Source organism: Delphinus delphis, chromosome 9, assembly GCF_949987515.2.
Source record: "Delphinus delphis chromosome 9, mDelDel1.2, whole genome shotgun sequence".
Taxonomy (NCBI): Eukaryota; Metazoa; Chordata; class Mammalia; order Artiodactyla; family Delphinidae; genus Delphinus; species Delphinus delphis.
Genome location: NC_082691.1, coordinates 45,914,239 through 45,928,207, shown reverse-complemented (window position 1 = coordinate 45,928,207; position 13,969 = coordinate 45,914,239). Strand labels below are relative to the sequence as shown.

Genomic DNA, 13,969 nt, shown 5'->3' with positions numbered 1-13,969 from the left:
CCGGACCGGGGCACGAACCCGCGTCCCCTGCATCGGCAGGCGGACTCTCAACCACTGCGCCACCAGGGAAGCCCCCTAGCCATTTTTGATTAAAAGGAGAGGAAGGGGAGGAAGAGGAGAAAGAAGAAGAAGAAAAGGAGAAAGAAGGAGAAGGATAAGAAGAAGTCGTGAAATCTAAAAGCTGCATGAAAGGCAAGGTCTAAGGTAGTGCTGGTAATTAGATAGCATTGTTGCCACCACTCCCTGCCCTGTACCCATCATAAATATCACTCATTTATAAGAATTCTTCTCAATGCAGAATTCTTGACAGCCATTGCCAATCATTCGGAGTTGCCTCCAACCTGAAATCTATTTTCCAACAAAGCTAAAGAGACCTACATCATTACACTGGGACTGGGACTGGGAGATGGTTTAAACCAAAGCAGAGGATTAACTACCATGGCCTGTCTGGAGGACACTAGTTGATCACAAAGACAGAAACAACTTTGATATACTGGCAAAATCCAACAGTGCTAATAGTTAGCCCTGAGCCACTGCCAGGGTCAGCCCTTGGGGAGGGGTCTCAGAGAGAAAAGCATAGAGTTTGGTTAATTGGCCCCTGGAGCTGAAGCATGGGCAGGAGAGGTCTGGTGGGTGCCTTCTTAACCCAGAGGGCTAGGCAGCCTCACATGGCAGCCTTGGGGGGGGCTCTGCCCTGGCCCACACCCAATGTCAACACATGATGGTGAGCCCCACCTACACGCCAACTGGCAACTCAGGGCTCCCGAGGCTGCCAGCTCTGAGCAGGTAACATTTTCTTGGGCATAAACCTCTGATAACAAGTGCTGGTTCTTTCTAAGTTGGCACATTTCTAATTCTGAAGCTGACGGATGCTTTTCTCACTCTCCCAGAACTCAAAATCAACTTGACATTTCTAAAATTACATTTTGAAGGCGATGAATCTATAAAGTGCAAATAGAAACATTCTGGCTCTCTCCCGTAAATGTGAATATTCTTTCTACATTAGCTGGGACAGGGGGAGTGGGGAAGGGAGACTTGCACCTCCAAAAGATGAAAGTGTTCAAGGAGCAGGTGCTCTCTGAATGTCCCTGAGAGCTCAGAGCAGCTTCACGACATGGGATGAAAATTAAGCAGAAGCAAGATTGGGCACGAAGAGGTGAGGCACCTTCGACTTCTAGACGAAGACAGCCCAGCCGCGAGGTGGGTCCCAGAGGAAGCCCCCTGGCTGGGCCGGCACACAGGACACTTAAAAGAGAATCAGGCAGGGCTTCCCTGGTGGCACAGTGGTTGAGAGTCCGCCTGCCGATGCGGGGGACACGGGTTCATGCCCCGGTCCGGGAGGATCCCACATCCCACAGAGCAGCTGGGCCTGTGAGCCATGGCCGCTAAGCCTGCGCGTCCGGAGCCTGTGCTCCGCAACGGGAGAGGCCACAACAGTGAGAGGCCCGCGTACCGCTAAAAAAAAAGAAAAAAAAAAAGAGAATCAGGCAGCAGCTTCTTCTCCTTAAACTGGAGAGGTGTTCGAAGGGGCTTTGTGTGAGCCACGATGGAAACACACCTATCAAGAGGGATCAAGAGCCTGGCCGAGAGGACTGCAGATGGGACACGGAATTGAATCTTTTTTTTTTAACAAAAATGTAAAAATCCAGGGAGAAAATGCCTTTTTTTTTTAAATTGTAGCAAAGGCTGTCCAATGACCACAATCCTCTTCTCCCCTTCACCCACAGATCAACCATAAAATGCAACCTGTTAGTATTTAAAGTGATCCATTCAACAGAAAAGAACCCCGCACCCCTTGCCCTCCGCCAACCAAGCTCCCTGGGCCTCCAGCCTGGACAGAGGGAGTCAGGCCCTCCTGCTTCAACGCCTTACAGTGGCTGCTGTGGGTTTTTACAGCTGCAAACAAATGTGACCCAGGATGAAACCATGAGGCCTTAATCAACATTCCACACAGGGCAGCTGCATTCAGCAATCATTAATCCAGTGCTTACAAGGTGCCTCCAGGGTGCTCATTAGTGGGGAGACAGAGAAGATTTGGGGAAATAGAGGCCTTGTTTTCTGGGATTGCAACACCCGGTGGTAGAGGCACATGCAGACAGCACAGGCCTTCTGAGGAGATGGGAGGCCAGGGACAGAGATGAGAAGCAGTTCTCCAACGGAAAACTGCGGGCTACACTTTGAGAGGTCCCTGTGGGGGAGACGGGGTCTGAGGAAGCTCCTGAGGGGTGGGTAGCATCGTGAAGGTGGCTGAGGGCACGGAGCCGGGCCATCCTGGGTAGAGTGTGCAGCAAACGCACAGGCCGAGAGAGAGGGAGGCTTAGGGGCACAGCAAGCCCTCCTGTGGTGTGGGGGCAGGGTAGTGAGCTGGGGCCCTGGGGAGGTACACCGATCTCCTCTAAGACCACGAATGCCAGGCTGAGGAATCTGCTAAATGAGATTCTAACGAAAGAGACCCCTGTGGAGGGCCGTGCTGCTCCGGCCCGGAAGTGAGCTGAGCTGAACAAGCCACATACGCACCGCCGAGCCCCCGGGGCCCTCTTACCTGCGTCTCCTTCCGCGCAGAGGAAGGAGCGCCTTCCGCAGTCTGGGCGCCAGGCTGGGCCTCCCCTGAGCTGGGCAGGCCCAGCGTCTCTGTGCACGTGGAGAAGTGGCCCCAGGAGACCCTTTAGGGGCTGGGGACTGAGGCTGCAGGCGCAGCAGACACCTCCTAGCCCAGCTGAGCTCGTAGAACCAAGGCCTTGCTAGTCCGTCATAGACTCCGCCCCGACTCAGTGAAAGGCGTGGAACACGGGCTTCTGCGGATGTGTGTGGCCTCTCAGCCCATTACCGGTGACACGGGCGGGAAGAAGAGGCAGCAGCCCTGGAGTCTCTGACAAAGGTGGATTATCTGAGTCGCTTATGTGCCCGCACGCAGAACTGCCGCCCTCACCCCTGCCCGCGCTGGCAGGAGTCCCCGCCCCTCCCCCACCGCCGGACCTGGGGGATGCATGGGTCCCGTCAGCAGCTTCATGCAGGTGGGACCCGTCCTTCTCCCCCGTCCCTCTCCAGCCTCTACTCCCACAGCACCTCCCCACTGAGTCCATACGACAGACTCATTTATTAACTTGACTTTGCATGTCAAATATCTTTTCCGTTTAATTAAAAAAACAAAACAGTTAATATCACAAGGGGCTCCAGAAATACATGCTTTTGAATTCCAGCCATGGAGAGGACTAAAGGAGAGCTGGGATCTGCAGGTGTGGCTGCCTTCCGCAGAGGGATTTGTGCAGCCCCGACAAGCTCACTGCCCGTGAGAGAACCCACCGCACAGCAGGCAGGGGCCGTGGGACAGTCTTTGGTCGGCGGGAGCTTCACCCAGAGCTCTCCGGAAAGTGGCTCGGCAGGAAGAGGGTGTCTCCCTACAGCCCCCCGCTAAGGGGGGGCACGGGCAAAGGGGTACAAGAGGAGGCATTTAAGCCTCCCTAGCCTCCCGCTGCCTCTGAGGCTGTAGGCCACCTTATTTAAACCTAACAAAAAGTAGTTTTATGATTTGAACTTGGACCTTGTAGCAGCCCAGTGACACGTCGGCAGCCATGATGCAGTTGTGGGCAGGAAAACGGTGGGCCTGGAAACTGCTCCTAGACCACCCTGTATCGTCAGGTCCACATAGAGAACACACAGGAACCCTTTAGACCAAATAAAAGTAAATAATCATACCAATATAAACAGGGCCTTCGACCCTTTCATTTTATTAAAATGGCACGTAAATATTAAAACAGCATACTGATCGCTTCCTACATCTGCAAGCCCCCCGGGTGTGCTGATTTGGAGCCGCCTGTGGACTCCTTCCTGGAGGCTGCAGACTCATGCATTCAGCAATTCATGTTCTTTGTCGGTTTTCCCAACAGCATCAGGATTTGATAATGGGTCGAGATCGGCGAAAAGGCTGAACCAGGCAGTCAGGTCTGAGGAGGGCTTGGCAGGCTCTGGGGAGAGAAGAGCAAACATGAGCACACCTACCTTGCTAACTCCCACCTCTGCCAGGCTGCAGGCAGGTGGGCTCAATCCGACAGACCTCATTGCTCTTTGTCGCTAAGCCTTGTTAGGGTATTCCATGCCCCCCCGTTGGCCGGCTGGCTGAGCAACATTTTTAAACCACGGTCTTTACACAGTTCAACGCACAGTGATCCTTTGTGTTAACCCACACCTGCACCTCCACCCAGCGATGGCCACTGCCCGCAGAGCTGCCTGAAACCCCAGGCCCCATGCTTCACCACCACCAGGAAATATCAGTCATTTCAGAAATCAGACTGAATGTCTCAAGCAAGGTGCTTCCTGGAGGAATCTTTTCAAATCTGCTGGGTTAAGAGAAACACCGTGTGTTACTCTTTTCAGCCTTCAAAGCAACAGGTCCAGAAGGGGGGAGGGGGGAGGGGGGAGGGGGGAGGGGGGAGGGGGGATGGCACCTAGGCCTGACTGCCCCTCTTCTCTCAAGGTCACTGCCTTCTTTAACCCTCTCCCATCAGAGGAAGGGGCCCTGTGACAGGCCTCCCCTTCCCCACTGGGCTCTAAATTGCCCCCATACCCCTTACACTCCAGCCTCAGTGGAACAGCCTTCAGCTGTCCTTTCACCGAACCACCTGCCCTGACTTCTTGAGTGCCACGATTACAGAGCCTAATTATTTTCCAGATGAGGAGAACATTTTCAAAAGAGTGCCTGATGCAAGTGATTTACAAATAAGTTGGGGGCTCCTCTCTATATAAATCATTCCACATGAGAATCTAAGTTCATTCGCTTGGATGACCCATGCTTTTTTTTCTTTCTACAACGGGTGGCAGTATCAAAAGCATAAAGTAAATGTCTCTCTGACAGGTTATCCTTCTAGCTGAGAGCAGCTAGGAATGTGCTTGCCATCTGGTTGAAAAGAGTCTCAAAAACTATTGGTAGCACAAGTTGCTAAAAGTGGTTATATGACAGTGATAGAGAATATTGATGGGATTATACCAACATACACAGGGCTTTTGATCTTTTCACTAAAAAGCACTGAAACATTAAGACAGTATACCGATCACTTTATACTTCTGATTCTCCTCCCTTTGTTTTTCAAAGTCTCTTGTGGATATATTTTATAATGAGATAATAATGCATCTATTACAGAATAAGCTATTGCAAGCAAGACTAGTTAGTAACTGTGCAAGTTATTATTATGTAACATTAATTTCACACTGTGTGCAGTTAGCCCCCAAAACACTTGGGTTATTTTGATATGATAAACTGAGACTTCAGAGATCTCAATACAACTTGGCGGGAGTGGGGGAGACATCATTTTTTTTAAAAAAAGAGAGTAATTTCTCTTTCTTTAGTCATGTAGGAGGTCACACAAGGAAACTGTATGGGGCAAGATTGACTTAGGAGGATTAGTGTGTTCTTGATAGAGAATATCAAGATATCTTAGATAGGGAGGGTGGGAGGGAGGCAGGCGCAAGAGGGAAGAGATATGGGGATATATGTATATGTATAACTGATTCACTTTGTTATAAAGCAGAAACTAACACACCACTGTAAAGCAATTATACCCCAATAAAGATGTTAAAAAAATAAAAAGAAAATAAAAAAAGATATCTTAGAGACAGCACCAGTGAAAACACCCTCCATGCTCACCTCCCCTTCCCAGCACCTTCAGATGGTGGGTGTGGCCCTGCTGTGAAGAGCCAGGTAACTATACCTCAGGGGCTTGGGGGTCCTCACATTCCCCAGACCTCCACTGTGGGAGGGAAAACCAGGTGCAACTATTTGCACAACACCTAAAAAACATCAAGGGAATGCTTTCTGATGATAATAAAATTGACACTTCCTTTAACTTCCTGTGGTCAACACAGGGAAAGTGGGTGATGACCAAAGAAAGACAGAGAGCTGCAAATACAGATGAGATCTTCCTCAGGCAGATGTTTTGTCTCAAAAGAACAGATTTCACAAGCTCGAAAGGCCCTCTTTTGACAACTAAGACACCTGGCTCTTCATGAAAAGCACTAACCAAATGCCTTGTCTGGTGGAAGCAATGGTATTTTCAGCTAAGGATCGCCAACCTCAGTGGCCTTTTCTCCCTTACTGTTGTCACCCAATCTTGGGGAGCACCCAGTCACATGGAGATAGATGTTTGAGTCTTCCTCATTAGATTTGATAGAGGGAGTTATGAATTAGGACATTAAGCCAGGAAAAAAGTTAGAATGTTAGTTCCTAGGATCATGCCGAACTCTCCACCCATGCAGCCCCTCCTCTGAACCCAAGGTGCTCACATGGAAATTAGTAAAGAAATAAAGAGAAGGGTGTTAGGCCAGTGAAAGTGAAGGCAACTGTCATTTAAGGGGGGGATAGAACACTGTATTACCTTTCACTGCAGGGCTACTGCCATTTGGACTGCTTGCCTTTGGTGCTGCCCATGGAGGAGAAGTAGTATTGACATTGCTCTCTGACCAGCCTAATGTTCAAAACCAGAAGATGTTAGATCTAGGGAAGGGCAGTTACACTGCCCCATCAGTTCCTGGGGCACACACATGGCTCTCAACTCCGATAGCCTTCAAAGAGAGAGAGGAGGGTGGTGTGCAAAGACCCTTCTCCCATGTTCCTCATACCCGGAATATGTTTTAGGGGAGAGTGGATATGTATAATCATGCCCACCTTAAGAGTATGGGAAACTAGGGGCAAGACTGCATTTTGAAAAGCAAATGAGAAACTGCTAAGGCTAAAGCATGTTTGCTTTCAGTTTTATACCCATTTTTCTTACCAAGTGACATCATTTCATGGTCACACCAAAGATTATCAATAGTGTTGCAAGGAAATCAAGTGCCTTGTTTTCCTGTCACAAATGGGGAAAGCTTAAAAAAGTGAATACCATTAAATGTAGCAACAGAACTAGGGAATGGCTGGTCTTCTCTACTTCCAATATGATCCAGTTCATTTATTTTCCGTACAGCTAATTTAAATTGGGAAGTTTAGCTAATACAGAGAAATAAATGGCAGTCCAGTCCAAACATACAAGAGGAAAGAACCTCCCCTTAACTTGATGTCGTACCCTTACAAATGACATTGATCTTGTCTAGCCCACTGTTCTGAAAGGCCCCCCTGTGCTCTGCCTGCCCCTAATGATTAAGAGGCATTCAGCAGTCCTGCTTTGGGAGAAGCAAGCCTAGTTTCCCCCCAGTATTTACTGTCTGTGCTGGATGTTTCAGCATGACTCATTTAATTTAGAACTTTACCATATACTTCTTTTGCACGTCTGCTTTAATTCTTCATGTGTTAAGTCCTGTCTTCTCAATGAGACAGGGAACTGTTTCTTCAATGTGCTCCATAACACCTAATGTGGTACAGGTAGGTGTGTGTGGGTTAAGTTCATTGTTGATTCTCATTGTGAAACGTCAGATGAGGCACCACTGTTGGGTCCAAATGGTTAAAACTGTATCCTTTCACTGGGATGCTCTGGTCGCAGTGTTTCCTACAGAAAAGCTTTTGTCTCTGATAAGGCCCCCATGAGACATCACGTTTAGATGGCAGAGTTCAGTTGGGGCAGTGAAACCAAATTCTGAAGCAAGCAAGCCACTCAGTAGATGCCACAAAAATGATAAGATGTAATGCTGTTTGTTTCCCCTACCATTCTAAGATTTGTGATAAGGGACCTAATTATAGAATCATACTATATTGATTAGCTTGTACTTTTGTTTCATCTCCTAGAGTTCTGAGCCCCTTGAAGGCAGGGACCATGTATTATTCATCTTTACATCCTTTAGTGCACTACCTGGCACACGATGGGTGTTGAAATTAAGACAAACTATTGAAGAACTCTTTTAAATCATGAGAAGTACACTTACGAAGCTTTAAGAGATGGCAAAGCAATGCTTGGTGCAGTAGATGCTATAATACTCACTGGTTGATTATTTCATTTTAGGCAAGTAAACACAAACATCTCTATGAAGACTAACCAATGACAAGTGAAACAGGTGGCCTGTGACCTATTTATTGGGCGTAAAATAATGAAAACATAGAGGGTTTAAAAAGTATTGTTATCCATTGGAAAGGTACTTGAACATGTTGTTAACATAATTGACAAACAACGAAAAGCACCAAATTTTAAAGGAACTTTTTGGGAAGATGGAAATGTTCTAACACTAGACTGTGGTCATGGCTGCACAAAAAAAAATTACCAGAAATCCTTGAACTGTTCTCTTACAATGGGTGAATTTCATGGTATGTAAATTATAGTTCAAATAAAGCAGTTTTTAAAAATGACCAGTATTGGGCTTCCCTGGTGGCGCAGTGGCTGAGAGTCCGCCTGCCGATGCAGGGGACACGGGTTCGTGCCCCGGTCCGGGAAGATCCCACATGCCGCGGAGCGGCTGGGCCCGTGAGCCATGGCCGTTGAGCCTGCGCGTCCGGAGCCTGTGCTCCACAACGGGAGAGGCCACAACAGTGAGAGGCCCGCGTACCGCAAAAAAAAAAAAAAAAAAAAAAGACCAGTATTTGGTGTAATCCAGGAATAACATAACCTCCCTGTTTCCTAGAAAATTGGCCCATGGGCATTTTCCTTCTACACCCAAATCACATAAATAGTGGTAAACGTAGGAAGTTAAAATTGGAGTTTTGTCATGTGCCAAATAAAGCTCAAAGAGGAAGCATCTAACTGGGTCAATTTTACCTTTTTCCCTACAATCCTCTTCTGGACACCAAATGTCAAGACCCACCTGTGCTCTGCAGAGCCTGTGTAACTTTTCATCAACGCCTACAGCCTGGCCTCCATCTCTTAGGGCAGTGGTTCTCAAAGTATGGTGCCCATGCCACTGGCAGGGGCATCACCCACTGAATCAGAATTGCTGGGGATGGAGCCCAGGGAAGCACAAATCCTTGGCATCTGTCATGCAGTGTAGTGTGAGAGGCCCTGCCACAGTGGTCTCCAAGGAGCTGCCACGGTCGCCATCTCTGTCAGGATCAGGGTCATCTTGGTTGAAGTCAGAGCCGGGACAAGGAGAGAGACCCTCCTCGGAAACCGAGAGGTCTGCTTTCAGGACCCCGCCTCACAGGTCCTGGAGCTTTAAGCTCCTTGACCTCGTCAAGCTCTCTGAGTTCAGGGAGGCCCACACTTCCAGAAAGATCCTGAACAGATGCAGAGAAAAGGCAGGTGAGGGGTATGGAAGTCCACCGCTCCCGGATCTCTGAATGCTATTTGAAACAGTGGGGACACGAGAAAATTCTTCCCATTTCAAAAATACGCACAACGTTTGTTTTTTAAAGTGGTGGCAGAGAATGCTGGAAAAGCGGTGGTTCAACCACTGTCTTTTTCAGAGTATAAAGTGGAACACTTTCCTACAGGAGGCAGAAATAAAGCCACATACCAAAACGGAGCTCCCCTCACTTGATGTGATGGGCATGTTCCCAAATGGCTATAAACAAATAAAATGACTGTATATCAAGTCATATTTTTAAAGCACCAGAAATACAAGTTGTATTTTTAAGCCTATAATTTAAAGGATTATAATGGCAGACTCCTTTGTAAAGACAATGTCTTCTAATTGGATTCCTTTGTAACTATGGATTTTTGAATATTGCTCATCTAAACGCTCACGAACATGTGGAAGTGATATGTGGAGTGTGACATGTGGAATCTATGGGTTTGGGGGCTTCTCTGCAGCAGAGGACGTGGAGAAAAGGATGAGGGTAAAGACATCCCCCTTTGGGAACTAAGATGATGGGGAAAGTATACCTCAAAGTTTCCCATCACTATTCCCTTGTCCCATAATGTGAAGCAGAAACAGCAGCCAGTTTGCCAAATCACAATCTCTCCTCAGAACAGCTATTAAGCATAAGTCTAACAATCCAACTATACGCACATGAGGGAAGAAAATGCTACAGTTGTGACACCAGCTCTATACATATATTTTAAGCAAATACTAAACTGAGCTGCAGTTTCACCCTCACTCATAACACTTTGGGAATTATTTAGGGGAGGGGTGCAACTAGGGTAATTATGTATGGAACGCCAAGCCAGACTTCAAAGGTCTTGGCTTCTATCAGGAAAAAAAATGCTATTTAACGAGAACTTACTGTTGCTAATATTCCTGTAATTGCCTTCAACTGTTCTCTAGTTGGTATTAATTAGTTGGCTGAGGCGTTTTTAACAGGAAGGTGTGGCTGGAAAGATGTCTCCCCATCTCAGAGAAATTGTGTCAGGAGATGGGTGGTGAAGAGAGGAGGCAGGAGAAGCTGAGAGCTCTGTGAACAAGATGCCGAGCCTAGCCGTCGGCTCCTGTGATATGTCAACTGTGCTACCCGTTTGCAGGAAACACATATAAAATTTTATTGGAGCAATCCTGCCCCGCTTTACTTACATAAGGGAAAATATAAATCAGCCAGAAATAACACCGGCCAGCTAGAGCAGCAAGTAAAGCCAAAATAATACCACCCAGAGCAGCACTTCACCATGAATGTAATATTTCACTAACTGGGAAAGCAAAAGCCCAGGCTGGGTTGACGAGCACAGCCCAGGGCGCTCTGGGGTGGGGTTGGCCATGAAGGGGAGAGTGGGAAGACCATGGTCTTGGTGGCCAAGCACCAGCCTGCTGTCCACACCTTCTCTGAGCCCCGGTTTCCATACCTGCAAAGGGTGGATAAAAATTCCTGCCTCATTAGGTTGTTGTATGGATAAAATGGGATCCTGGTGGTGAAACGAGGGAATACAGAGGCTGTAAAGAGCAGGCCCTCAATAAATCTAAGTTGAACCTCGATTTCTGAATAAGTCAGCAGACATGAGAACCAACCCCTGAGATTGTCTTAGGACTGTTTTCTTTCCTATTAGTGATTCAATGTCAGTTGATCTCTCCCTTCCTTTTTGCCTGCCATCCATCCATCTATCTACCCATCCATCCAGATGTCTCTGTCGAACATCTCTTCTAGGCACTGATCTATGATCGGGAAATATGATGGTAAGCAACACAAACATGGGCCCTGCCCATGACGACCTAAAGCAGACAAAAAATTAAATCCATTTTACAATGAGGTGAAATAAGAGGAATGATTAAGTACTGGGTGTAAAGGGAATGGAGAGCAGAAACACCTAACACTGACTGCGGGGGGAGTCCCTGGAGGAAATGACACTGAACAGGAGAACCTGAAGGATGAGAAGTTAGCCAAGCAGAACAAGCAGAACATGCAGGTGGGTGGAGTGCTCCGAGAGGAGGGGAGGGTCAGACTCCCTGGAGTCCAGCTTACAGATGTAATAAATACATGGTTCTCCAGCTGAACAAGGTCATTGAGTCATGCTAAGTAAAGGCATGGGGGGTATGGGCAGTGATGAGAACGGGGCAGGCCTTAAAGGACTTTGTAAGCCAAGCTGAGGAGTTTAGACCTTATGTGAATGGTGGATAAAACCACAACAGCTTGGCAAGTCGTGAGACCTTTCTGGGGTCCCTTGATTTCCTCATCTATAAAATGACGGTAGAGTAGACGGTCACCAAGGTTCCTTCTGTGGACTAACGGAGGCACTTAAATTCTGCAGATTCCCAAGACCTGGGGATGTGCCCAGCAGGCTTAGAAAGTGCTGCTTCTTTGATGGAACAAACAACGCCAATGTTCAGGTTATCTTTAAATGCGGCCCAGCAGCCTCTTCTTTCACATTATTCCATTTGAGTCCTGGAAATATGTTAGCCTGGAGCAAGGCTAAGCCAGAAACAGCAAGAGGAGAGCTCTGGTTGAGGAAAGGTGACTCTAAGAGAATGATCACGCTAAGCTTTCCATTACACTGGCTTTAAATGGAAACCCACCCAGATGGCAATAGGACCTCGGAATTAGGTAAAACAAAAGGATATCCAGAAGGAACAAAGGGCTGTATGTTGGTGAGAAACTGGAACAAGACCCCTAACTTTGGTTTGCAGAATCCTAAATTAAAAGATGTCCCGGTGCACTTATTTTGAGGAGATGGTTATCTTTTCAGTATCAGCGTCTGTTTCTAAATTAAATTTTGGATGTTGGTGGGGAATTAAGAAGAATGTTTAATGAGGCCCGTCAGCCTTGCCGGGTCTCTACCTCAGGCAGCCCCTCTGGCTGGCCCTCTTCCTACTCACTTTAAGAGGCCTCAGGAAGGTACAATTTTCTCATCACTGTATGACACAGAAAACCCCAGCCCCTATCATGCTGGCAACTTCAGAAACCCTTAGAAGGTCTAGCTAAAATTAACTCCTTAAAATTTTTAAGCACAACTTTATCCTAAATGTAAGTTCCTTTGTTTTGCTCTCCTAGAGGCTGAAGTAGGTGGGGGAAGGAAGATATCATTGTTCTCTTACTAAATCCCCCTTCCTTTCTACTTCCCCAGAGCAAAGGAGAAGAGTGAGGACACAGGCCAAAGAGGAGAGGAATGCAGAGGAGAGCAGAGAGATAAGGAGGCGAGAAGACTGAAGAGGTGGAGGAGGGAGGGGGAGGGAGGGGGTTTGGAGTGCGGAAGGGAGCTGAGGTATCAGCAGCTGTGGCCTGGAGCCACCCACCTCTGTCCTCTGAACACTGCCCCTGAGGATACAGCTCTGCCTGGACCTTACAAAGAGCTACAAAGGTGGTGGAGAGACTGAGCTAGACAGCACTACAGTGAATGAGGGGGCGATGGCTAGCACAGGCGAAGATTTTTGTAGACAATCTCGATTTCACATATTCTATTTTGGAATGTCACCCAACTTTTGTGGTTGACACAACCCTGCCTTCCCACACCCACATGCCTCCTGCACGACTGCATGGTTTCCCCCCCGTCCCTGTGCACAGCCAGGATGCCCAGAACCAGGATAACAGTCTTTATAAGCCCTGCTCCTCCAGAAGCACCCAAGGCAAGGCCTGAGGGAGCCCGTCCGGGAATCGCGTTTGCCGTCAGAGACATGGTACTTGGAGGCAACAGAACAGAATGGGGAAAGGCATGGATTCCGGAGTCTGGCGGCTCAGGCCCACAATCCGGCCTGCCTCCTACCAAGAGGTATGATCTCGGGCAAATTACTTACTGCCCTGTTCCTCAGTTTCCCAGGCTGTAAGCTGGAGATGATGCCAGTAACTGCCTGGGAAGGGTGTGGTGAGGATGAAGTAAGTTAACACACGTAAAGCACATGGGAGTGCTTGGCCCACAGCGCATGCCATAGGGAGAGCTGGTTCTTATTATTTTACCACGATAAAGGGCAAAGTCACAGAAGCAAACAGTTTTAGACCACAGCATCTCTGAAGTAGGGGTTAACCCAGGGATAAGAAGATGACATTTGTGGAAAAGTAAAAAGCTCCTTCAGATGACTTGGGTCTCTCCTGATAGATTATTTAGTGAGCCTAATACCTCGTATTACAGATGAGAAGGCAAAGGCCCAGAGAATGAGTAGCCTGACCAATTGCTGCAAAGTGAGTGCAGGGAAGGGAGTTTACAGAAATAAAACCCAGGCTCTGAACCCTCTACCACTGTTTGCCTTGCTGAGCCAATATGCCAATGAGCCTTCCTACTCCACGTTTAGTTTGACTACTTACTTATATCAGTGGTTTATTTGATTTAGTTTTTGAGATGATCTGGATAATCAGGGGAAGTAGTTTCAATATGAGGTGTCAAAAGTTTAATAATTATTTAGATTCTTTTGCGATTCATGTGTATAGATGGGTTTTCTAGACCATGGATGCAATGGAAAAAAATCTAGAGCCAACATCCACCTTTTGCTCTTTTTTTAGGAGGTTGGAGGGAGTCCTGACAAAAGCACAGAATATGGTTAGAACTGGATTACATGATCAATCATCAAAGCAGGGAGCCCACTCTTTATCTGTACACGTGTTTTGAAGGTTTTCTGAATTAGAGGGCATCACTGGGGCAGAATTGTTGGGGCTGCCTGCTGGTAACCTGTAGGTGTATAGAAGCTGAATGGGCTTCCTCTTTAAAACACTGAAGTTCACTTTTCTTTCTGTCATTTTGAGTTCCATAGACATTCAATTTATGGCTGT

At 47.5% G+C, this 13,969-nt stretch overlaps 1 protein-coding gene across 10 annotated transcripts in view; it reads right to left on the bottom strand.

The window, feature by feature from the left end:
- Nucleotides 1-3,131: 3,131 nt before the first annotated feature.
- The window catches only part of ICA1 (islet cell autoantigen 1), a 145,647-nt gene continuing 134,809 nt past the window's right edge, over nucleotides 3,132-13,969 (bottom strand). For 8 of the 10 annotated variants that reach the window (XM_060020457.1, XM_060020458.1, XM_060020462.1 and 5 more), the window contains 2 exons: nucleotides 6,369-6,458; nucleotides 3,132-3,965 (listed from right to left, as the gene is read on the bottom strand). In XM_060020457.1, the coding sequence (XP_059876440.1) occupies nucleotides 3,844-3,965; nucleotides 6,369-6,458 (212 nt within the window). In that variant the 3' untranslated portion in view covers nucleotides 3,132-3,843. The remainder of the gene's footprint in view (nucleotides 3,966-6,368; nucleotides 6,459-13,969) is intronic. The other 2 variants (XM_060020463.1, XM_060020465.1) reach the window with 1 other exon arrangement.